This window comes from Centropristis striata, chromosome 13 (assembly GCF_030273125.1).
Source record: "Centropristis striata isolate RG_2023a ecotype Rhode Island chromosome 13, C.striata_1.0, whole genome shotgun sequence".
In the NCBI taxonomy this organism is placed as follows: domain Eukaryota; kingdom Metazoa; phylum Chordata; class Actinopteri; order Perciformes; family Serranidae; genus Centropristis; species Centropristis striata.
The window spans coordinates 28442064-28467573 of NC_081529.1; the positions used below are offsets into that span (position 1 = coordinate 28442064).

The 25510-nt window shown below is 39.8% G+C and overlaps 2 protein-coding genes across 6 annotated transcripts; one reads left to right on the forward strand and one right to left on the reverse strand.

Moving 5' to 3' along the window:
* Positions 1–1489: 1489 nt before the first annotated feature.
* rasd2a (RASD family member 2a) lies at positions 1490–3043 on the reverse strand. Its single transcript, XM_059348459.1, has 2 exons — positions 2305–3043; positions 1490–2156 (listed from the first exon to the last, which is right to left on the reverse strand). The coding sequence occupies exons 1-2, from the start codon at positions 2831–2833 to the stop codon at positions 1642–1644; spliced, it is 1044 nt and encodes a 347-aa protein (XP_059204442.1). The 5' UTR covers positions 2834–3043; the 3' UTR covers positions 1490–1641.
* A 6076-nt stretch (positions 3044–9119) lies between these two features.
* On the forward strand, positions 9120–25488 carry epn3a (epsin 3a). 5 transcript variants are annotated; one of them, XM_059347898.1, is made up of 11 exons: positions 9120–9386; positions 12813–13571; positions 16828–16946; positions 17523–17600; positions 19628–19723; positions 20854–20937; positions 21244–21373; positions 22694–22843; positions 22937–23014; positions 23106–23342; positions 23473–25488. In XM_059347898.1, exons 2-11 carry the CDS (start codon positions 12977–12979, stop codon positions 23766–23768), a joined length of 1863 nt encoding a protein of 620 aa, XP_059203881.1. In that variant the 5' UTR covers positions 9120–9386; positions 12813–12976; the 3' UTR covers positions 23769–25488. The 5 variants fall into 5 exon arrangements, with proteins under 5 accessions (XP_059203881.1, XP_059203885.1, XP_059203882.1 ...); XM_059347899.1 differs by lacking the exon at positions 9120–9386 and adding an exon at positions 9393–9708; XM_059347900.1 differs by lacking the exon at positions 9120–9386 and adding an exon at positions 9393–9708 and having other exon boundaries at positions 12816–13571.
* The last annotated feature ends 22 nt before the right edge of the window (positions 25489–25510 follow it).

A 25510-nucleotide genomic window follows, 5' to 3' on the forward strand; every position in this document is an offset into this window, starting at 1 on the left:
CAGACTGAGCTGCGTGTTCGTATGACTCTTCCAGTGTTTATGTACTTTCCTAGTCATATCAGCATCACACGGTGTTCTCCCAACAGAGGCCATTTGACATAACTGTGCATTTGGGATGTTTTTATTCATGAGGCTGTTAAGAGCGGAACGTACAATTGTTTATCACGGCGCTCTGAGCGTAAAGGCTGGAGAAACAGCTCACTCTATGATTCATGTGGCCTGATGATGACTCCTCTGCAGCACCGCCAGCTTCAGCCGCTGCAATCTGCTTTTATTTCTAATTTTATAAGCAGTTTTAAACCTGCTCTGGACATCACTTTAAAGGCATGAATCATTACTGTCACTTTAAAACACAAATGCATTCATTTGTGTCAGGAATTGTGGTATTTGAGAGAGAATTTTTAGAGAGAAAAACAGTGGCGGACGTGTAAACTGAACATAAACATTCTAGCAGCATCAGGTACTCGTACTGTGGCTTTGTCTACATCTAACCATCCTTTCAACAAACCAAGGCCTCTCGGAGTGAACAGCCCACGCGTTACTTTCTTCTTGGAGTGGGTTGGATGTGTAAGAAAGAAAAGGCTGTGTGTTTTTTGGGACACAAATTGAATTTCTACGTGGCTGAGTGGGCCCTCTCCATGGTGCTGAATATGTCTCTCACATCCGCCTCTTTAATACATGATGCTCTACAAACACCATTGTGAGCATGCAAGCTATTAGCACTGATTATCAGCCATTGTAACACCTCTGCCCTCGGTGCCATTCACAGCATTGAAGGAGGATCTTAAACGTGAGCAATCCTGTCCGATAATAAATACTACAAGATGTTTAAGGTCGGCGTGTGAGTCATCACCCCCGTCCTCCTACACACTTATGCTCATGTTTTGCATCATCACTTGAAGACAATCGATTGCTGACGTCCACCAACACAAACTAACCAATCATCTGCATGATTTGGAAAAATATTAGAATTATAATTGGTTTGAGTGATATTGCAGCTGTGATGTGATTCACAGTTTTGAAGAGGGATGCTAATTTTTCCTTCATTATTTGCATTGTCATTTATTTAAAATTTAAGATTACTTTATTACTCCTACAATGGGGAAATTCAACCATGCATTTATCCCATCCTTTTTTACACACAAGTGAACACACCATGCAAGGAGCAGTGGGCAGCACATTACTGCGCCCGGGAAATACGCATTGAAATATGTATAAAATTATTATGTTTTGTGCGGATCTCTCCCAGACAAAGAGTTTTTTTCTTATGCTTGTAGAATATCATTTGCAGGCTGGGACATATTGCAATACCACAATGCTTATTTTTTTTATAGTATTATTGCACCTATCTGGCCTTTAAAAAATATTGACTGGTTCATATTTTGATACATTTCCATTATATGTGCACTTTGTGCAGCCCTAATAACAATATCTGTATCCAATTGACCTGCCTAAAGTAAACTTAATAATACAACAGAGGTACATGTGATCATTAGAAACATTTTTATTATAGGATGATATAAATACAGTTATGTACAAAAACAATGCACTGGTCCAGCCAGGTGCTACAGAGTATAACTCCTTACATAATATGACATTGCAGCATACTACTACAATTGGTTTGTCGAGAAGGCTCACGATTCATTGAATCTGACACCTCTCGGGTTTGTTGTGTTTGGTGCTGGATCTCAGCACCAGCCGCAGGTCGCTGGTGAAACTCGGGCGGCGCGCCAGAGGGTCCACGGCGGCGCAGGGGGCACCGTGTCCCCGGCTCCCTCTCCTCTTGCTCTGCTGGCCGATGCACATCGACTGGTAGCTGAGGATGGAGACGAGCTGATGCCGGGACGGACTCGTCTCGCCCGGCAGTCCGCCCAGAGAAGCTAGGGCCGCGAACACACCATCCAGCCCGGTGTCGTCTTTAGCTGAGGTTTCGAAGAACGCGACGTCTTCGCCGAGTGTTTCTGTCACCTCCGACCGGCTGACGGCTCTCTGCGTCTCCAGGTCCGCTTTGTTCCCGCATAGCACCACTGGTGTTCTCGCGGGATGTTTTAATTTCAGTAACTTTGCTTTGGCAGCTTTGATCTCGTCGATCAGCTCACAGGCTTCATTGAAGGACTCTCTGTCATCCAAACTGAACACGAGCAGGAAAGAGTCACCTGGGGAGAAAGGGAGCATCACTTTGATTAATGAGTGAAACCGATAATCATATTAATTTTAATTTCCGTTAAATTATATGCCCCAAACCCCACAAATGTAGAGTTTTCCAGCTTGTTACTTCAAATAAAATGAAATCAAAGTGCTCACCTGTCAGTATGGATAACCTCCGTTTTGCAGGGAAGTCCCTCTCGCCTGCTGCGTCCAGAAGATCGATCTGGTACGCCTCCCCTCCTATGTGGAACAGTTTTCTGTGGAAATCCTCGTTTGTGGGTTCATACTCCTCCTCAAAGTCTTTACCCAGGAACCGCTGGAGGATGTTGGTTTTGCCTACTTTGGGTGCGCCAAGCACGACTATTCTGTGACAGTTCCTGGGCTTGGTCAGACCCAGCTCCAGCAGGTCCACAGACCGTTTGGGGAGTGGATCAGTCGAATTCCCACTCGAGGATCTACTGGTAGTCACTTTCTTATCCTGCTGCCTCCAGCGACTTTTCACAGTTTTAATAATGCCCATGCCAGTCTTGGAGATGTTTGAGACTTTAGGGTGCTGGGGTGTGAGGACTGCGCTCTGGAGAGCTGGGTGCGTAATGCGTGATTGGTGGTGACCGGTGAGAGAGTTGAACACTTCGAGGATGCCATCAACGGGAAGGTAAATCTTCTCAGTTGCGTTCATCTCCATGTTGTTTCAAGCGTCTCCAGGTACCGACAGAAGATCAGAACTCTTACCAACCCGGTTGCTTCTCCATGTGTGCGCTGTTACAGAGCGGAGCGTCCCCTCTTTATACACCCACACGCAGCGCAGTGTCTGCGTCACCGTCTCGTCCAGTCATCACACTCCTTTTATAGAAGCACAAAGCAGCCCCCCGAACTAGAGAAATCACACCACTTCAGACTGTAGTTTTCCTCTAAAATAAGTGTTAAATCTGAAAATAGTAGTAATAGTTTCCCAAATGTGTTCAAAATGATCCAAATCAGACTTAATTTGTGCTGTTGTACATTTTGTCCAGACACCAGACCCTTGTATCTAACAACCTAATGAATGCACTATTTTTATTGTTACCTGCCTCATTATAGACAAATGGATGAAAGAGCAGGGTGTCCGGATGTCTGCCTAAACCCCTGTTGTCATGGACACTAGAGGTGTGAGCACTAATTAATTGTGGTCCTTTCCCCAATGCTGTCATAATTAGTTTGTATATTTGTTGTTCTACTGTGACCCGTTTCTTTTCTTTTATGGTCAGCATAAAAGCATCACACACTGTTTGCTCAACAAAAGGAAATATGTGCCTGCGCAGCCTGACATAACTGTGCATCTGGGAATAAGTTATTCATGAGGCTGTTAGGAACAGTACTTCCAGACCTCCTCGTATTCTGCAGTGATCACGACGCTTTCAGTGCCAAGACTGGAGAAACAGCTCACTCTCTGCTTTAGGACTTATGAAGCCGTGTGATGCAAGCTGGTTTTTATCTTTTTGTGTATAAAGACGTTGAAAAAAATCCTGTGAACATGACTTAAAGCTGAAGGATGTGGCTTATGCCTTGTCAGAGTCAGAACATACTGGAAAACTGCAATTTCTTCTCCTTTGCACAAACCAAGGCCAGTGGATAATGGTAGTTTCTTTGTGGAAACCAGAAGAGTGGGTTGAACATGTAATCGCACAGGAAGGAGAGGCGAATTGCTGTGGAGAATGCAATCTCATTTCAACAAGTGCAGTTTAATGAAAACAGGAAAACAGAAAAACATGAAGTGATTAAAAATGTAATAGAGGTCTGCCCTGAAAATGATGACGGTGTACCGATGGAAGACAAACATTATGGCACCAACATGTCGTTTGCAGTACTGACAATAGACTGCTTATTAAAATGAACAATATCTACAACAAAACATAGTACAGGGAGTCATACAATACCCTAGGACTCCCTGTGCTTTATACACATACACTGAAAATTTGTATGTGGATGGAAAATTCTCTATTTCATGTAATGGCAATTTCTGCATTTTGTCACCTATATAACATGCATGTATTTCATTCACCATCTGACTCATGAAATGATGTGAATGATAAACCATCTGCTATCCTGGATCCTGGACATCTGTCTGCAGTGCAATACAAATAATTCATTTTCTCTGCCCTCTTTGGGGAGACGAGACAAATTCTTCTCCTGAAGTGTTCTTCAGTATTGTAAATACTGAATGCTACAAGTGTTCGTCCACAACCTTACCCCTCTGAACTGTGTTCGAAATAAATAGATCCTGTTACAAAACAATCAATTCTGCTCTCCTCAGCGACACTGTGAAGCCGTGATTGGTGCTGCTGAGAACAGTCACGTAACAAATATTCACTGGAAATCTGATGTAGGCTGCAGCAGGCTGTAGCAGGCAGCAAAAGACAGGAAACAAAAGACAGGAAAGGTTGAAAGCAGAGGTTGTAAAAATGCAAATGGTTCAATATGTATAGCAATATTCCTGACACTTGTGGGCACTTGGAAAAGTGTAAATTATTTTTATTTATTTACACTTTAAATATATATTCTCAGGTTTTGAATCCATATATATAATAATTTCCTGAACAGCATTCTATAATTTATATATATATATATATATATATATATATATATATATATATATATATATATAATTTAGACTCCAAACACGAGGATTTCTTCAGTCGATGCTACGAAACTGTTAAATACATTAGTAGCAACATTTCATTTGGTTTATTAATCACTCACTTTGTGGCTCTCATTTATATATATATATATATATATATATATATATATATATATATATATACATACATACACACATATTGTATATACACACACACACACACACATACATATATAAAATAATACAGTTATAATGACTAATTTATAATGAATAAAGAAAAAAAATGCTGATATATAACGCTAATATATGTATATTAGAGAGCTTCCACTTTTTTCAGCGTTTTTTTTTAAATGTCATTATAACTGTGTTATTCTACACCAAATGCATTATTGTGTTGTTCCCACTTCTAGTCATGATTGTGCTGATTCTATAGAGCTGCAGGAATTATGTACTGCATTGAAATACAAAGCTACAGTGAGTAAAAAGTAAAAAGCGTGCACTGATTGTCTCTGACTCCAGCCATGTCCTGAACAGTGACTGTGGATTGTTACCTTCCAATTGGAGACACTGGGTTCTAAAATGGTTTGATTGAAGCACTGTTTCAGTCCGTGTCATCAGCATCATATGGTAATCCCCCTGATGATGGGCTCAGTCGTGTATTGTTATGATTGCCAACCTGCCCTTAGTCACAGTGCAACGTCACAGTGGACTAATGGCTTTCAATTATGTATGCACTTCACTACTGCACACCATGATTACAGGAGTAAATATAGAAACCACTTTCATAGGATATAGCTATGTTTATATTTATAGAAATGATTGGACCAAATCATCAACCCATCAAACATTCACATAGTGTGGCATCATCATTAGTGTTACATGATTCATTGTAAGACAGACAGACAATACACTATAGACATGAGCCAGTCATCGTTTAGATTGCAGGAGGAGATTTACACCTATTAATAGTAACAAAATATGTAGAGCTAATTGGTCTATCGTGGTGATTTTTAAAAGCCACACAAATGTACAGAGACAAGTAAACTGTTTTATCTTTTATCTCTTATTTCTCCACATGCACTGAGAAACAATCCAGTACTCTAAAGCTTAAATTAATAAATTGATTAATTTATTGACTGGAAATGAATGGTTGACTACTTCCACTAAGATAATGCTTAAAAAAAATCACTGTTAGTCTTTAAGCTCTCAGCAGTGGCGGTTCTAGACCAGTTTTACTGTGGGGGCCAAGCAGGGGCCAGTGCTTAATCTGAGGGGCACATTAAAAAATGGCAAAGGTGATATTTAAGCATTCATACCTTTATTTTAGCTTAATTTAAAATCTCATTTAAGTATATTTGGAATATACAAATATATTGATTGAAACAATGAGACTTACCAACAATAACAACTATTTTTGTATGACAATGGCATTTCTCATTTTTGTGCACAATTACTTTTTTAAAATTTTGAAAGTGCAGAACAGTGAGAATGATCTTTATATATACATATATATATATACACACTACCGGTCAAAAGTTTTAGAACACCCCAATTTTTCCAGTTTTTTATTGAAATTCAAGCAGTTCAAGTCAAATGAACAGCTTGAAAGGGTACAAAGGTAAGTAGTGAACTGCCAGAGGTAAATAAAAAAAGGTAAGCTTAACCAAAACTGAAAAATAATGTACATTTCAGAATTATATAAGTAGGCCTTTTTCAGGGAACAAGAAATGGGTTAACAACTTAACTCTATGGAGTCTTGGGCTATTTTGTCCATTTTTGAATTCTTTTCATGTCTTTGTAAGTCATTTTGTGTCTTTTTTTGTCATTTTGTGTCTTTTTTTTAGTCCTTTAGTCCAACATAATATGTGATTTAGAATTTTTTTTTTTTTACTTTCAAAACACTATCATGCTCAATAAAGAATTTTAAATGTTGCAAATGTGCATTAATTTCAGAGTACACTGAGACATTAAACTGCATAATTTTCAATTAAATTCTGGAAAAGTTGGTCTGTTCTAAAACTTTTGACCAGTAGTGTATATATATATATATATACACACACAAGCTTTTATTGCACAATTAAACCATTATACAATGTACACATTCTGGGTTTCCTTTTGTGTATAATGAGATATTGTTTGAACAAAAAATAGGTAAGAATTTTATTATTAATTTGACGCAGGGGCCAAGGGCTTCTTCACAGGGGCAGTGGCCCCTGTAGGCCCCTGTGTCTAACCACCACTGGCTCTCAGCAGAAACAGTGAAGCAATCTCAACCCACCAGAAAACAAACACAAAACCACCAGAGGGCAGCAAAGAGAGACAGATCCCACACAGTGCAGGCTTCTTAAGTGGACAGAAAGTGATCCGTGATTATACACACTCATGTTGGGGATTTTTACACACAAACACACAAGATGTCAGATTTCCTCTCCTGTGTGACGTCGCTGCAGGCGGGTGTTATTTATCGCTCCTCTCTCCTCCCCCTCTGTTTTCCCAGACCTCGCCTGCATGTCCCCCCTGCACTGACCTCATCAGGCCTTTGTTGGGAAACAAAGAGTGTTCAGGCATCTGTTTTCAGGAGAAATAAAGACATAGGGTGCCAAGACAGGGAGGAGGAGGGCGGGATGAGGTATATAAATTTAGGCTCGACAGACCTGATCAATGAGACTCATAGCAAAATGAAGCTGCAAGAAGTAAATACTCACACTCAAAACTTATTGAACCCTTAACCAGAAGTAGAAATATCCTGTTTCACAGCTTGATAAACTTGTGTACACTTTGCCCTTGTGTCGTCTCCAGGAGTCGTGCCTTTGTTGTTTCAAGGTGGAGCTGGTATTTCCTGTATATCCTGCTCAGTGAACCAACCACATGGCCCACTGCTCCCTGCTGCTGTTTCTGCCTCAGTTAGATAATCATTACTCACTCAACGTCATGATCCTTCTGTACTTTCATATGGACAGCTTGTATAGTTAGCAGAGATTACTTTGCACATTTGAACGGAATCCAAGTCAAGGTAAACACAGAAGAGATTTGGGCCTTGTATAATGCATTAGGATGTGAGACAACATCCCATTAGCTGTAATAAATAAGTAAACAGCAAGATGCAATCATAAAGCTGCTGAAAAGGAAATGCGGTACGTTGTTGAAATCCCTCTGGGACGTCCACTCAGTCTGTGAGGAGGAGTTACCAGCATAGCTGTGCTACTCACTTAGACATAGACATGGATAGAGACAATGGGCCCCTGGGCACATACATGAAAGAGGCCCCCACTCTGTCTACACGGATACAACACACACAAACTCCAAAAAGTTGACTTTTAGTCAATTTGTATCCCATCCAAGTTGCATCTTTTTTAGATTGTTTTGCAACTATTTTTAATCATCATGTCTTTTCCCTTTTTGCATTGTTTGTAGTAATTGTGTATGTTCTTGGTAATTTTGCATATATTTACAATATTTTAATGTGTGTTTGTGGTCATTGTGCCACTTTGTGGTAATTTTGCATTTATTTTTTTATGTTTTGCATGTCCATGATTTAGTCATTTTGCATCTCATTGTTGTCATTTTGGGTCCACGTAATCGTTATTGATTTTGGTTGATTTGGTTGATTGGTTTTTACTCCTTTGTGTCTATTTCCAGTCTCTTTGTGGTTGTTTTGCATCTATTGTTAATAATTGTACACCTCCTAGAAGTAGTTTTGCATTTATTTTGAATTGTTTATGTCTTCTTTTTGCTGTTTTGTGTCTCTTTATAGTCAATTTTGTTCTTTTGTCATCAATATGTGTATGTTATTAGTTGTTTTGTGTCTATTTTCTGTCTTTTAGCATCTTTTGTGGTAATTTTGTGTATGTTTGTCGAAATGTAGCGTCTCTTTGTGATCATTTTGTGGTTCTTTTCAGCAACATTTTGTGAGTCAGGACCCCTGACCCCTTTGGCCCCTGTGCCTGTGCCTCGTGGGCCCATTCAGTAATACATCTATGCGTATAGATTTAGACCCACTTTATCACATCTGTTTTTACCTCATTATGCAAAACTATAAAATCCCTACATGTTTCTACCTGTATGTGTTCTGTAATACTGACTTCTGCTCAGTGATCCCCTAAAATATAACATAGGATCACAGTTGTTGAAGCCATGGGATAGGCTATAAAGGCATTTCTTCTAACAGTGTGTCTCCACTTAAACCACAGTTCTTCTGTGTGAGTGATTCTTCTCTGATCACCTGCTCCAGTGAGCTCAGATGCCTTTCCCTTTCAGGCACTGAAAGGGTTAAGTCTGACTCTGCATGCACCGAGCAGGCCTCCCTCCCTCCCTCCCTCCCTCTGCTCTCCCTCTCCATCCATTTTTACTGTGTGTGTGTGTTTTTAGGGGGGGCTGTGCCATCTGCAAGCCTGGATTGTGATATGCACACACAACTAACTTTGATAACAAAACTACACCGCCGCGCTTTAGTTTTGGATTCATTTTTGAACACACACGGCTATCATCTGCTCTTTTAATCTCTTTTTTTAGTTCCTTTCTCTCCCCGAAAGCTCCGGGATATGTCGAGAGGCGGAGGCGTTTCTTCTTCCACCCAAAGCCTCCCCAAGTTGGGACCCCACTGACGCGCTATGACATGAAGGTAAGAGGGAAAGTGGAAGCAGAGGGACACGGGCTCGTTTCGATTTACTGTTTTCATCGGATTCTGTCGAGGTTTCAACTTTTAAACTCCGAAGCATAGCTGAGTCACGGTCACATACTTCACCTACCCGATCATCCCATTTGACGCAACGTGCATGATAATGGCTCCAGCCGTCCTAGTTTGGGACAAAAAGGACACAAGTTGAATCGAGAGCTGTGCTTTTTCATCCAGCGGTTTTTAGTGTTTTTCCACACATCTGTTGGGCATAATAAAACACACCTGGACGAGCATGTTGGCCTGATCTGGGAACAGTTTGCTTCCTGTAAGTATCGATAAAGAATGTTAGGAAATGAGGGGCTCGCTTTACACTTTAATATATCTTTTGGGGGGATTTTTAGGTTAATCGAATAACCTATAGTAGAAAACAGACAATGTAAATACTTTATAAATTCAATCCAGTAGCCTGTATTGTCATAGCAAGGTCACAAGTGCGAGAAATCTTCGTGTTCTTAAGAAAAAAATAGCGTGTGTATTATACAGGGCTATGTGATTTTCACTATCCAAACAACATTCTGTAGAAAATATGAAAAAAATCTATAACTTTTTTTATTTTAATTTAATTTTAAATATTGTGCTTTTTCTGTCTGTTTCTTGGCGAATTATTACACCAAAAATACAAGTTTAGGGAGTTGCAGTGTCAGTTTTTAACCACAATGACATAAAAAAGCAAGATAAACTGTATTATTATTATTATTATTATTATTATTTGAGAAAAGCTGGATTATTTACAAGATATTATTTTGTCTATTATGTGTTTTGTTTTGTAAATGTCAGGTTATTGCCAATAGGCCGTTTTTCTCACAGCAGACATGTTGGCATGTGAAAGTAGGAAAAGCACAGGTGTGTAAAAGAAAATAAATTAGGGCTGAATACCATTTAGCTGCTTTTGTGTGTGCTGGTTCTTTGTCACAATGTCATGACTTACTGAGACATTTTTACAAGACTGAACCATATTTAATGTTATTAAAATCACCTATCTCTAGTAGGACAAGTTCTGACAGCCTTAGTTTGATATATGTGTGTGTGTGTGTGTGTGTGTGTGTGTGTGTGTGTGTGTGTGTGGTGGGGAGGGGCTGGTGCCTCCCTCACCTCCCTACTATTAGTCAGACTTATGGGATGATAATGTTTTTGGATACTCTAAAAGAATGAGTTTATCATCATTATAGGTGTGAGTACAACAGTAATGGAGTCATCCCAGATTGGATTAGAAACCTAGCCAGAGGGACAGTTTAATTGCCATTCTTTGATCTCTCCTGTTACATCATGCTTCTCTCTCGCCATAAACCTCCACATTACTGGCTTTAATTTACAGGAAGCGCTTATTTCAACTGACTATCTAGATATTCCTCACACAGGAAGTGACTGTCTAGTTATTCCTCACACAGTCTCCAGCCAAGGGACCCCAGGGACCAGGAGATAATGGGACTGAGAGGCTCACATTGGTCACCACTTTAGATTTAACCTGTGCTCAGCTGAGCCACAAGCATTGTGTCTCCTACTAGCACTCCATGGTCTATTTACAGCACACCAGGCTCTCTCATAGTATGTCTGATATTGCAGGCCGACTCAGTACTGTCACTTTTTATCTGTAGTATCCCCACCTTCAGCTGAGGTTTTTAAGGAATACCTCAACCCTAAAATGATAATTTGTCAGTTACTCATCCTTTGTTACCTTCATTTCCTGGAGAAATATTTGTTTCTCTCACATGCCTCCATGGTTAACAAAGAAAACAAACAATTTAATCAAGAATTTCTGTTTGTTCACCATTGATTCGTGTGAAAGTTTTCCCCACAACATTCAAGGTAACTCACAGAGAGTAATTGATGTAAAAATGTTTATTTTGGGGTGAAGTATTTCCTTAAAGAGTTACTTTCTTTATTTCAGTGTCAGCATGACTGAATTTTGCTCCCAATATAGATCACTTTTGTCATATTCAACATTTCAGTGACTCGAGGGGTAGATATCGACCATTTTAAAGGCCATCTCTCATCTCATGCCCCCTTTATAATATTTCGGAAATGCTTACTCATGACACAGCACTTGACTTAAGTGAAGAGGATTGATCCTTCGTGTTCATGCATTTCAGACCTCAGTTAAACAGAAGAGACAGATCTGGGAGTGGAAAGTTAAACTGAGTCACTGTACCGGCTACGTAACAAAAAGCAGTCCAATGTCCAGGGCAAAGTTATCTTAGAAAGACAGATTCCTTAAGGTATGATAAGATTGTCTTAATTATTAAAGTAGAATATAAAAAAACAGCATTAGTGATTCTGGTGAGCTGCTGTATGTGTATCTGTGTTGCAGTTACAGTGTTCGAATGCTTTGAAGGCCCTCTGCTGCTGTGGTGATGTAATCAGGTCAGAAAAACAGGAGAGGTGGAGCCCCCCCTCCTAGTTTCACTCCAAGATAAAACACAGATTTCTACACCAGCAGGTTGCACTGAAGTCCTTTGGTCTGAAACTGATATTTGCTCTCAGGGAGGGAAACATATTTAGCAAAATTGAATTTAGGGAATCGTTGTTAAGCTGGTCGTTGCTTACTTAGGAACAATGCAATGTAAGCATAAACACAGATATCTTCGGATTGTTTTAGGGAAAACTGAGCCCAGGTGTTGTGTTTCACACTGCTGGGAGGTACTCAAGTGTTTCTGTCTTCTTCCAAACACAATGACTGAGTGAAAATATGTGTGAGAGTTCAACTGTAGTCACCAGTGATGGTACTAACAGCATGGAAGAGGATAGTGGGGACGGTGTGTGTGTGTCAATGTTGTCACGATAAGATTGCAACGGTATGTGATTCTCACGGTATGATAACCATCTATTGAAACTAAACTATTTCTTATTAGTAGTATGTGCACTCGGCAGACAAAGCAACATTTATTTTTATTAACAGTCTGCTAGGGTTGTCACGATACTAAAATGTTCAACTCGATACCGATACTCAGGAAAATATTCGATACTCGATACCATTTTCGATACAACAAGGATTAAAAATAAGGACCCCAAAATTTAACATAAATATTTTTATTAACAAGAAAAACATGTAAAAATTAGCAGAACCACAGGTTAAATATTTATAATAAAAAACAGTTGTGCAAAAAGAAACTGCAACTATGATAACAAGCTTCAGATACTCGATTCTTTTACAACGTTTTAGTATCAATACTTTTTTGAGTATCGATACTTTTGACAACCCTACAGTCTGCACACAGTACATCAGAATTTCTGAGAAGTTTTAGTTAGTATGTGCTGACGATACAATAGTGTTTCACAATATCTCGATATATGATTTAATCACATTTTAAATTATTGCTCAGCCCTAATACGATGAATGTTAATATACATATTTTTGTGCGTTCCTCCCAGCAGGAAGAAGCTTGTGGACATCACTGAAGTTCCCAACAGGAGTTCGACTTCATTGCATTTTTCCCACTGAACTGATCCGTAACAAGCCACCTGGCCTGAGGCGACGCAGTGGGCTGGCCTGCTGTTAAACTTTACTTTGCCACCTGTGAAACACTACTGCCATCATGCAGACCTCATCGCTCCGCCGGCAGATGAAAAACATGGTCAACAACTACACGGAGGCCGAGATCAAGGTCCGGGAGGCCACCTCCAACGATCCCTGGGGTCCTCCCAGCTCGCTCATGTCTGAAATCGCAGACCTGACCTTCAACGTGGTGGCTTTCACCGAGGTCATGGGTATGATCTGGAAACGGCTCAACGACCACGGTAAAAACTGGCGCCATGTTTATAAAGCACTGACCCTGATGGACTACCTGATTAAAACAGGCTCCGAGCGTGTAGCCCGGGAGTGCCGGGAGAACATTTACAGCGTCCAGACACTGAGAGACTTCCAGTACATAGACCGAGACGGACGTGACCAGGGCGTCAACGTCCGGGAGAAGGCCAAGCATCTGGTGGCTCTGCTAAAAGATGAAGAGAAGCTGAAGAAGGAGAGGAGCCAGGCTCTGAAGACTAAGACACGCATGGCTGGAGCCTCCAGTGGCATGGGCTCTGGGTCCATGCCCCCTCCGTACCCGGGGCGCCGCACAAGCCAGCCCAGCTCAGGAGGCTCCCTCAGGGATGACGGCAGGTGCAGAGAGTCACCGTCCTCCTTTCACTGTGAGTAGCACCGATATCTGACATCTACATAGTTACCTGAATGACACCTGAATATTTTCTTTGCCATGTGACCTGTCACTTGTCAGGGAAGCTCACATGACAGGTCAGGAGTTGAACACATGACATCTAAACAGAAAAAAATGCCTTCCTTATTCTACAGCAGGGGATGCTTGATAATATCAAACATCATAATCATGATTATTGAACACGATAACAAGAAAATGACAATAACAACATGTTATTAATTGTTAATAACAATAACAATAATAACAATTTTTATTGTTAACAGGAGATATTCTTGAACTTTATATATAATTCAACTAAAAAACTAATTTAGAAAAGTATAAACAAAATTGATAAATAACATTAAAAAATAAATTAAAATTATATATATATATATTTATATATATATATATATATATATATATATATATATATATATTATATAACAAATAAATAAATATAATAAAATAAAGAAAAAAAATTGAATAGAAATTATAATCAATTATGTTGCTATGTTAGTGCACTTCCACAACCTACAGAAACTAAAAATATATTCAGTATATGAAAAAAAATTAGACCAAAATAAATTTGCACAATCACCGTTTTATCATACATCAGTCAACATCAATCAGTTTTATCACACATCAATCAGTTCCCACCTGTCATTTCTCATCGAGGCAGTTGCTATTTCAATACCAGCACATCCAGCATTTAAGCCTTTATGGGTATTAATGAATTGCTTGGTTGTTGTCTTTTGTCCTCCGGTCTTTCAGTTTTGCTCCCTACTGACGGTTGGACATCTGCATTCCTTTCATTCTCCTGTTTACAGTCATGTCAGCTAAACTGGATTTACAAAGGAGAGGAGGCCCTGTTTGTGCTTTTCTCAATCTAATGTGAAACCACAGCTGGATGCCATGTTTGTGAATGTGGCTTTCCAGGCGTGTACGATACTTTGCGCGGTTGTGTGGTCTGTGTGGTGTTTATTAAAAGGTGTAAGTCAGTAGTGGAGTTGTGGCTTCATGAGGGTACTTTGATGTCTGTTTTTATGGTTTAAACAGAAGCAGATGGTAGCTGTTTTATATCAACTAATACCTCAAAAGTCCTTTTTTCTCCACTTGATACGCGTTCCTTGCATACCTTTCTGTGCCAGTGGAAACGTGGCACGAACGGCTGACCCGTCCATCTTGTGGGTCTGTGGTTCAGCTATGCTACAGTAGGAGCATGATTTGCAGTTAAAACATATACATGTGATAACAAAATGGGAAGATTTATCAGACAGAAGTTGCTTTCAGGCTGGATAACAATTTCACACTCCGACAATCGTAGCAACTTGGTCTTTATCCAGAAAGGAATGCTTCCAGAAAGATCCTACAAGTGTTATCTCACTACTTGTGTTCTGGGCTGTAAATGCTGTTTATTCCAGTTTTTTATTTTATTTAATATTTTGTGCCCTAGGTGATTTTAAAGGTAAACAAGAAGGGCACTCACATAAAACCTCACATCAGTAAACGACAGGTTATTGATGATATTATCTTGTCAGGTTAACTGTTTTTTTATGTTTATTTACCAAGATACAGACTCTCCTTATTGAAACCAGTTGGTCATTCATGATTTAAAAAATGATTTTTTATTCACAATCAGAGTGCTCCGGAGACTTCTAGACTGCAAGCATGAGAGAAGCAGATTCACTTGCACATCTCATGCACTAGTTATGCTTTTATTTTAATCCATGCAGCTGTCTGCAGCAGCTCCGTGCAGCTCGCGTCTCGGACAAAACACGACCTTCAGATTGCATTTATTAATGCTTTACGTCCATTTTTTTATCCAATATGTGTGTAAATGTGAGGTCAGTGTCCAATAAAAAGCATAAAATAAGGCAGTGAATAAATATATTAATCTACATTTTGAAACCCAGGCGGAGCACAGTGTGCTGTCTGCACAGAGCCAGAGAGCAGCACATTCTGCTCCGGTTTGTAATCCCACAGACTCTCCCTTTCACTTCTGCTAAGCAGCTGGGAAGCCAGACACGGAAACGTCTTTGGTCTGCAGTGTTTATTCATCTGTAACCCACACTGTACATTTACTGCCACACACTGCATAGAAAGTTTGGCTGCTCTTTTTCTGTCTGATGCTTTCAAATTTGCAGTAAAGACCCAACTGATATAGACACTTGTGAGTGGCATGAAAGCTGTTGTCACTCGAGCATGACACTGACATGATGTTTGCAGCCCGACACAGGGTTAGACTGCCAACTGATATCATGGACTTCCCGATAAAGTAAGATAAATGTAATTGTTTTTTTGTTTTTGACCCCGTGCAACACTTCCTATCTTCATTTTTCTGATTATTCTGACACCACATAAATGCACCACAAGTGTCCTATCTCACAGAGTTACCAAAAGTTAAAAAGTAATTTGTGTGTCCGCCCCTGATTCAGATCCAATCCAAAATGTAATGTGTTCTTGCTTGGCTCATGCTACGCCCTTCTACTAAAATTCATGAAAACCAGGCCAGAAAGTTTTCTGTAATCCTGCTGACAGACAGACATACCGAGTCAAAAACATGACCTCTTTGGCGAAGACTGGGGTGGTCTCATGGAGATTCCTGGACACAGGCGTATGTGGATGGTCGGAGCGGAGTGTTGAACAAAATGCTGATGGATGGCGTGGGTGGAGGTCAAGAGGTTGGCAGCAGCTAATTGCCAGCAAGCATTCCAACTCAGAAGGGGATATTGAGGCGCAGCACAGTGGAAATGATTCGTTTCTGAGATCTGACTTTGCCAACGTGTGGCCTGCTGCCCTCTTTTAGCCTCGTGACCCAGAGCCCGACACCCAGACTGGTGTACTGCCAACCCCCCTACCCCCATCCCCTCCTCCAAACCTGGACCTGAGTCCTGGAACCCACCCAGAGGATTCAGGGTAATAAGGTGGGCCCCTCTCCAACCCATCCATTCCTCTGCCCCTCCACCACCCTAACTCTCCACACAGGCGCACCATTGTTCTCAGTGCAGGCAGAATTAGGCAGGCCGTGGCAAGCGATGCCAGCAAAGGCCCAAAACAACGGGCAGTGGAAAAAAATAATTAACATGCAAAAACAGTGCCAGCTCTTTTCCTGGCCTTGAAAAACAGCCTAAAGTGTTTCTTTCTTTGTTTTCCATCTATTTCCATCTGTTAATGTTTCTGTCTACACCCCTCTCTGCTCCCTGTTTCTTGGTTAACACCCAATCCCCTCTGCTCTTCCTCTGTCCCTGCAGCTTCCTCTTCCTCTCCTCGACTTGCACCAGACCTGGAGCAAGCTCGGCCCGCGACCAGTGGAGAAGAAGAGCTGCAGCTGCAGCTGGCCCTGGCCATGAGCCGAGAAGAAAGTGAAAAGGTACCTCTCACTAAGATAATACACACAAACACACACAGTGAGCACACACAAACCTCTCATCCCTACAGCACATGCGCCTGACAGAAAGAGGCTCCTGTGGCCCTGCTGCTGACGCGTTATGTTGTAACGCTAAAGTTAAACATTAAGCGTCTCCCACACACTATCTGTCATGGTGGTGAAGCACTCCCACTGCCTGTCTCTACTAGGCCACCATTTCCCAGAACCTTCAACAGAAAGTGATATCATCATATCTCTGATGTGGTCAATAATGGCTCTTTGACGAGTCGGTGTGAGCAACGCTGAAGAGTGAGGAAGCTGTGAGTGAAAGAGTGAGAAGGCAGACAGGATGTGTGCATTGATCCACTCCTAAGCGTCCACGTCTGTCCTCGTCTCCATGGCAAGGACAGCCCTCGCCCTCTGTGACTCCAGCTCCAATACTTTGGGAATACATTATAGCAGTTGCTGTGATACTCCTTTGTTCTAAATCACCTTCAATTGTTAGATTCCTCTAAGAATCACAAAATTAAACTTTCCCTTTGATTAGTCTTCCTCCTAATCCTTCCTGCTTGGCCCTAGCCACCTCTTACAGTGGATATTGATGAGCAGACCCAGCTCCAGATCGCTATGACTCTCAGCAAGGAGGAGACCCGGAAGGTACAAGTATGCTGGGACCAGGGATGAGTCTTTCTTTGCATCCATTGCCCCGTAGCACATCTCCTGTTGCTCTGTACACTGGAACCAGTGGTGGAAGAAGTATTCAGACCCCTTACTAAAGTAAAAGTACTATTACCTCTCTGCAGAAATACTCAACTACAAGTAGAAGTCCTGCATTCAAAACTTACTTCAGTAAAAGTACAAAAGTATCGGCACAGAAATGTACTTAATCAAAAGTGAAATAACTTGTTATGCAGAATGGCCCCACGCAGATTGTTTTATATATTCTAAATATATTATTGGATTATTATTTGTATTGATGCATTTATATCAGCAGCATTTTACTGCTGTCCAGGTGTGGCTAATTTTGACTACTTAGTATACTTTTATGTGGTTTGCTTTATAAACACGCATAAGCATGTTAAACTGATCATGTTTTTTATTTTAAAACTTGACCAGAAAAGTAACTAAAGCTGTCTAAATGTAGTGGAGTAAAAAGTGAAATATTTGTCCCTAAAATGAAGTATATTTCAAGTACCTCAAATTGTACAGTACAGCACTTGAGTAAATGTATTTAGTTGCATTCCACCACTGACTGAAACCAACTTTGCAGCCCAGTCTGGGCCCTTCTGAGAAACAGCTGCATGTGTTACTCACTTTCCTGCCTACATCTGATCTATGACCTTCCTTACCCATGAACAGCAAAAGGACATGTAACTTCCTCCAGTGACTAATCCGAAGAGGCTTTATGCTTCTGTTGCACTAACCATTAATTCTCTCCTCATAGTGCAGTAGTATAAGATGCTCATGGCAAACACTCCTGGTGTGGTGTCAGGGAAGAGCAAAGGCTTTGACCCTTTGACTCTGCCTGGGACACCTCTAGAGTTTAGGGCTGTACCGAATGCCTTTTTTTTTTTACATTCAAAGCTTCTATTGAGGTTTTCGAATGAAGCTTCAAATGTCTGCTGTCATATTTTACGACAATGAAAATAATCCTTACTTCAATTAAGTGATTCATCAGATTGCAGCACACTAATCCAATCAGGGCATAACATAATGATGAAATAATAATCAAACCCGTAGGCTTATATGGCTGTCATGATACTATATTTTTTGCTACGTGATTAATGTGGTCAAATTAAGACTATCTATAGAAAGGGAAAAAAATGATAATGTGGATTTAATCAGAATGTTTTTTCAGATACATTTTGACTTTTGGACTTTTTGGACTATTAAAAATAGCCGGAAACAATCCTACACAGCCACCACTGCAATCTATAAATAGTATAATACTTGTAGTATTAGTGGAGACTAATCTTTTTTTAGCAATATATATATCAAAAAATCGATAATAAAAATGAGTGATTTATTAATGAAGCTTCAAACTATTCGGTACAGCCCTAGTAGAAGTGCATGCAATGTTCTGTGAGGTTGTCCAAGCATTACAGGTGCATCTAAAAAAAAATAGAATATCATGAAAAAGTTCAATATTTTTTGTCAATTATTTCAGAAGGGTGAAACTTGTATATTATATAGATTCATTACACATAAGGTAAATTATTTCTTGTAATTTTGATGATTTTGTCTTTCAGATAATGAAAACCCAAAACTCAGTGTCTCAGAAAATTAGAATATTACATAAGATCAACTAAAAAAAGGATATTTTAAACACAAATGTCATGCTTCTGAAAAGTATGTTCATTTCTATACACTCAATACTTGGTTGGGCTACTTTTGCATGAATTAAAGCATTAATACAGTGTGACATGGAGGAAATCAGCCTATGCCACCATGTTGCTTTTATAGCAGCCTTCAGGTCAGAATCATCAAAATTACAAGAAAAACAGGCTTGAAATATTCACTCTATGCGTATTTAATCTATATAATGTGAGTTTCACTTTCTGTAATGATTGACCAAAAACATTGAACTTTTTCATGATGTTCTAATCTTATGAGATGTACCTGTATTTACACTTTTGTCAACCAAATACTGATCACAATCCCCTCCCTGGTTCACTCCCTGACAGCCAGCCCCACCTCCAGTTGCTGCTGCAGCGGTGGAAATGGACGAGGACACCCAGCTCCAGTTAGCTCTGAGCCTGAGCAAGGAGGAGCACCAGCAGGTATGGTTACTGGGGATCACTAGGAATCACTGGGAAGAAATACTTTGTGTTTTTAGAGTTCCTACTGTCATGGAAAACCTGGAAAAATCATGGAATTTCCAAATGTTGTTTTCCAGGCATGAAAATGTAATGAATTTAATTGTTACAGTAATCGTAACTGCATATTTATTTGCTGTAGCTGTTATTTTTCTCCCTGTGTTGCATCTCTCCCTCCATGTGTGGAGACATCTGATATGTTGGAATAAAGTCGGGCAAGTGTACATTTATATTTCATAGCTCTTTAATAACTGATATAATTTGTATCAGGCATTAGAGAGCCATGAAATATTATGTAGTATGAAGGCTACATAATGTGCTGCTGCATTATTTTTCAGACTTGTATCCAAAAATGAGTTTATAATCAAATGCATTAAGAATATACTGATCGGTTTAGTTCCCCTCATGCTTGAGAGCAATTGCCAAACTGGTGAGTAAGTGCTGGTAAAGCTATTAAAAAATAAAGGCCTTTGACTGTAAATTGAAGTATCTGAAGTGAATTTGAACCGCTATTAGAGATTGAAAAAAAAATTCCACATTTTTCCTTGTGTATTTATAGGTTTAGATGGTCATGGAAATCTGAATATGAATCCTTGAAAAATAAAGCAAAATATTAGAAATTTTGGCATTGACCCTTTCTTTTGGGGTTGCTCGGATTGAAATCCTGTATATTTCTTTCTTTTTTTAATATTTTCTCTAATGATAATCAGCTACCCTCTACTTCTTTTACTTTGCCCCTTTTTCAAATTGTAATACTTATCACTCTGTTGTTTTTTTTATCTTTAGCAACCCTTTTACTCTCTTCCTGTCTCACTCTCTTGTTTCTTTCATTACTTTTTTATTCCTCTCTCACTCTGCCATACCAAAGCTGCTCTGCTAGAGATCACTCTTCTCTCTCTGACCACAGAATTTTCTGGTTTATGCCCACTGCAATCATCCATCTGTGGGTCCACGGGTTGCCTAGAAAAAATAAAAGTTGGCTTTGTGCTTGTGTGTAGTCATGGAGTCATAAATAAAGTATGATGTGACAATATGTGAATTTTGCCAGAAGCTATCATGCTCAGAGGCGTCCATGTGTCTTTCTCTGTTGACAGGAGCAACTCAGTCGCCAAGGAGACGAGTCCATGCTCAAGAAAGCTCTGGAGGACAGCAAACGTGAGATGGAGACTAAAGGCGGGGTATGAAATATTGGGGTATGGAATATCTCAATGGGGGTGATGAAATACATTGCAGTTCACTTAGTTTTTTTTCTCATGCTTTGAGTAAATGTATTCAGAGACTAGAACATTTTAATAATAAAGCTTTTTTTTATAATGATGGGCAGGATTATTGGATTTAATCTGGTGTTACATCTCAATCACTAAATACATTGTGAACATAAGTAATTAAATCATTTGTCATCATGACGGATTAGGGAACTATCACTGAGTGTTGAAGCAATATACTGAACTGACACATATTTGTTTTCTTGTGTTTGTGGTCAGACTGCCTTCATGGACCTGGTAGATGTTTTTGCATTGCCTGTAGATCAGCCTCCTAGTGACCAGCGATGGAATAATGCCCCACAGCGGGCAGCTGCTCATGCAGGGAGCACAGACCCCTGGGATTCCCTGGGTGAGCCTTGAGCTTACCATCTCCACAGCAGGAGTGGTTAAGCACCAAATTGTGAAGAATATGCAGTAAATGATAGGACTAACAATGCATTAATCTGCTTTAGGGCAGCACAATTTGGAAAAAAAGTCTAATTGTGATGATTTTGAAATATATCACAATTGTATGGTGGCCCTGAGAACTCACAGCGCTGCAACTTAAGAAAACACATGCAAATGTGTTGTGTTGTGGTCTTTGCAGCACGTTTTCTAAATGCTGTGCTTGTGTTGTCAAATTGATGGAAGATGTTTTCTCAATTTGCATGTGTTTTCTGAAGTTGCAGCACTGTGAGTTCTCAGGGCCACCGTACAATTGTGATATAATACGCGATATTGGAGGGAAATATAAATTTTGTTTTGTTTTTATTGAAAAAGTATATATAAGTGATCATGGTGTGATTATATGATAAGATAAGATTTTAATTTAGTCGTCACAGCAGCTCAAGATACAGACACATATATATAGAAAACAGAATAAAGAATATGAAAAGAAAAAAACATATAAATACATTCTATACACCTTATGCATAAATTATTTTATGTATTTTTTTCCCTGTTTTTTTTGTTGTTTCCTGAAACAAATGTTGTGCCTTCTTACTAATTTGATATTGCAGTAGTTCATATTGTGAATTGATAAAATTTTGAGTATTTGTGCTGCCAATCCTAATCTGGATCAATGTATTGCTTCAATGATCAACGATCCAGTTTTATTGATGCAAAGGTGCACAGTATTGTATTTATAAGAAAATATTAAATAAGATAAGGCTTTATTCATTTAGTCGTATTTTTATCATTTTTAGGATACACCTTTATTTTGAAATTCCAACTCCATATTTATTCTTTTGATTAAAAATAATTGATTCTTTATTACATTTAAATGCCTGGAAAACCTCTGTCATAAAATCATATTTTAGTTGCTTTTTGTGAGCTGATATAAATGTAACTAATTGTGTTAACTGGGCATATCATATCTCATATTGCAGCATCCTGAATTGAATCAAATCGTATCATGGCAGACATTGTGCAAAGGATCGATATATTATCCCATCATGATGAAACTTATGATTTACACTGATAGTAAATTATGCCCATAACATGTTTGTTCTTTGAGGACAGAAACATTTGCAGCATGATTCATTTCAGGTGTCAGTTTTGTTTTTTCCCCGAAATTGATACATAGTACAGTGTAGTGTGAAAAAAAACTCCTCATTCTTCATGTTTACAGCACAATTTGTTCTGCTCACACGCCTCTCTCTCTCTCTAATTCACCTCTCTGTTACTAAAGAAGGCAGCACTAACCCCTCCAGGGTCGATCCTCCTTGGATGGCACCGCCACCGTCCAACAGCCCGCCTCCACCATGGGAGCCCCCATCCGACCCCTGGGATGGTAACCTTAACGCTACAGGTGGAGAATGGGCTTTCACTTCTGACCCAGGTGATACATGCACCCATACACCTCACCCAAATATAAACAGAAGAAGCCACATTGATATTTGAAATAATACATTGTATTTTGCAATGTCTATAGCCTCCTCAGGGGTTGATCCATTCTCAGCACTCAAGGGAGCAGCAAGGGAAGCGTCTCCACGAGCTGGAAGCCCCTCAGGTAAACAGTACATTTCTACTACTCTTCTATTCATTTTTATATCTATCCCACACACTTAAAATGTCAGAACTCGCTCTTTTTCTGCTCTTAGATGGGGATCTGTTTGATGAGGCGATGGATGGAGGTAAAATGAATGTAAACGGGCGAGAGGAGGACAGTCCTGAGCTATTTGACCTGTCACGTCTCGGAGAAAGCCTGGCTGCTCCCAGCCCGCGTAAGTGCCGGACACCTGAGGCGTTCCTGGACCCAACAGCAGCTTCCTTGGTAAACCTGGACAGCTTGATCCCACCGAATCCTCCAGCCAAGATCCTGAACCCTTTCTTATCAGGTATTATTGGCTTCAGATGCAACATTTGTTTTATTTCCGAGCAAAAGATGAGGAAAGTAAGTGCTTCGATAGCTGCAACTCTACATTTAAACCAACAATAATGTTTTTTTTTTGTTTTATTTGTGTCTAGGCCTCAGTGCTCCTTCACCCAACAATCCATTCCAATCTGAGCAGCCCAAACTAACTCTGAATCAAATGGGCTCCAGCTCCAGCTCTTCGGCTCTCCAGGGCACTTCTCTTCCATACAGTGCCTCGTTGCCTCTGCCTATGAGCCACCAGCCTGCCAGCCTCCCTATTTCACATACTCACCCCACCCAGCCTGGTATGGGCCTGCCCGTGGCCCTCCCTGAGCCCTTGTTGCCCTTTTCCTCAGCCAGCACCGATGGCTCACAGGCTGCACAGAACAGTCAGAACCCTTTCTTATGAAGACCAACTAAACTGGAAGACAAAAATATCTTTGAAAAAAGGGGAATGCCATTAGGTTATGCTCTTGAAATTAAACTCTAACCGCAGACTGAACTTCAGCCCCAAGGAATTGTATGAAAAGCCTATTCTTAGCTGTTTTTATATTGTGTTATAATACAGTAACCCTTAGATTGATGCAAGCTGGTTCTGCTTTTCACTGCAACAATCTGTCCTGCTACTTTTGTCATGGATGCGGTAACAGGGACACCTTTGTATCAGAAACCATTAGTGTCACATAAATCTACTTTAAAGCTGGAGTCAGTGATCCTAGAGAAAGATTATTGATATTTGAATATACCCCTCCACCAGTGCTTCTTTGTTACAGACACTCTCACTCCCACTGCCTTTCTCTCGAACATCCTTGGTCTTTCCCCTGTCCTGTGCACAACCATTAGCACAGCAGTTGCTGTTTGTGTGGCTCGACCTGAGCCTATTTCTTTTTTTCCTGATTACAGAGCCAAACTATGTATGAACTATTGATTTCTAATAGAAGTGGATATGCCTCAGCCTTGCACCCAACTCTTTCCAGTATCCACTCATGGTGTCCCAAAAAGCATCTTTACCCCATAAACCCCAATAGTAAGAGACACCTGTAAAACTGTTAAAAGAACACCTCAAATGGCAGACAATGTCAATTGAGTCTTTCTATTATGATTCCTTTGTTTTATCCATTGAGGGTGTATACTTGTAAACTTTTCTAAGCAGAAAAAAAGTGACTTAAAAACCTGTGACATCATCATAATGTGAAATCTTTGACCTGATTCAATCAATTGTCATTTGATTGAAAAGGGTGCCATCATTGGGTACAGTATTCAGTTCTTATAGTACATACATAGTATGAACATTAGATTTTTGTCAGCACACACACAGAACCACAATTAGTTAGCTCATTGAGCTATTTAGGGAATCTGACAAAAAAAAAAGGATAAGAATCGCTGACTCCACCTTTAAGGATGTATCCTGTAGAGTGCTGCAGGGATGATGTATTTATGTAGGTAGCATTGCCTTGGTTTACTCGATAAAAAGCCACTAGGATATTTTTCCATAGACTATCTTCAACATCACCTCCACTCACTGCTATTGTTTGGTGTGATGATGTTTAATGTACCTAACAATATCTGTAGTCTCATTTAGCAGCCTGTAAACAACGGACTTTTCTTGAGACATGTAAAAACTTCAAAATTAATTTACTTAGGTATTTTATGCTGTAAAAAAGACCTCCTTTCAGGCATCTAACCAATAAAAAACCCACTGACTTTGAGGTGAGGGAACTGGAAATGCAAAAGTGCATTTCTGCATTTTACAAATCATTCCTGCAGCACTCATTGCAAACTGAATTCATAAAAAGAAAACACACACAGAAGCACAGTTTGATAATATTTTCTTGTCACTTCACATACATTTACCAGGCAAATGTATTACTGCTTTTCAAGTAGGCAACAAGCCTCCTACTCACTCAACTGCTTTTGTGATTGGCTTAACTGGCTTCTGCTGCTGTCATATACAAACATACAAAATAGATTTCTGAAACGAGATGCATTAGAGACCTGTCCTGTTCTTGAAATGTTGCTGCATCGACACTTTGTGGAGCTTCTGTTGGGCCAGAACTGATAAGAAACATCAGTGTGTACATGATTTTACTAAAGTGAAATGAAATGCTGGGGTTAACTGAATGAAATTATAGTAACGGAGGACTGGAATTG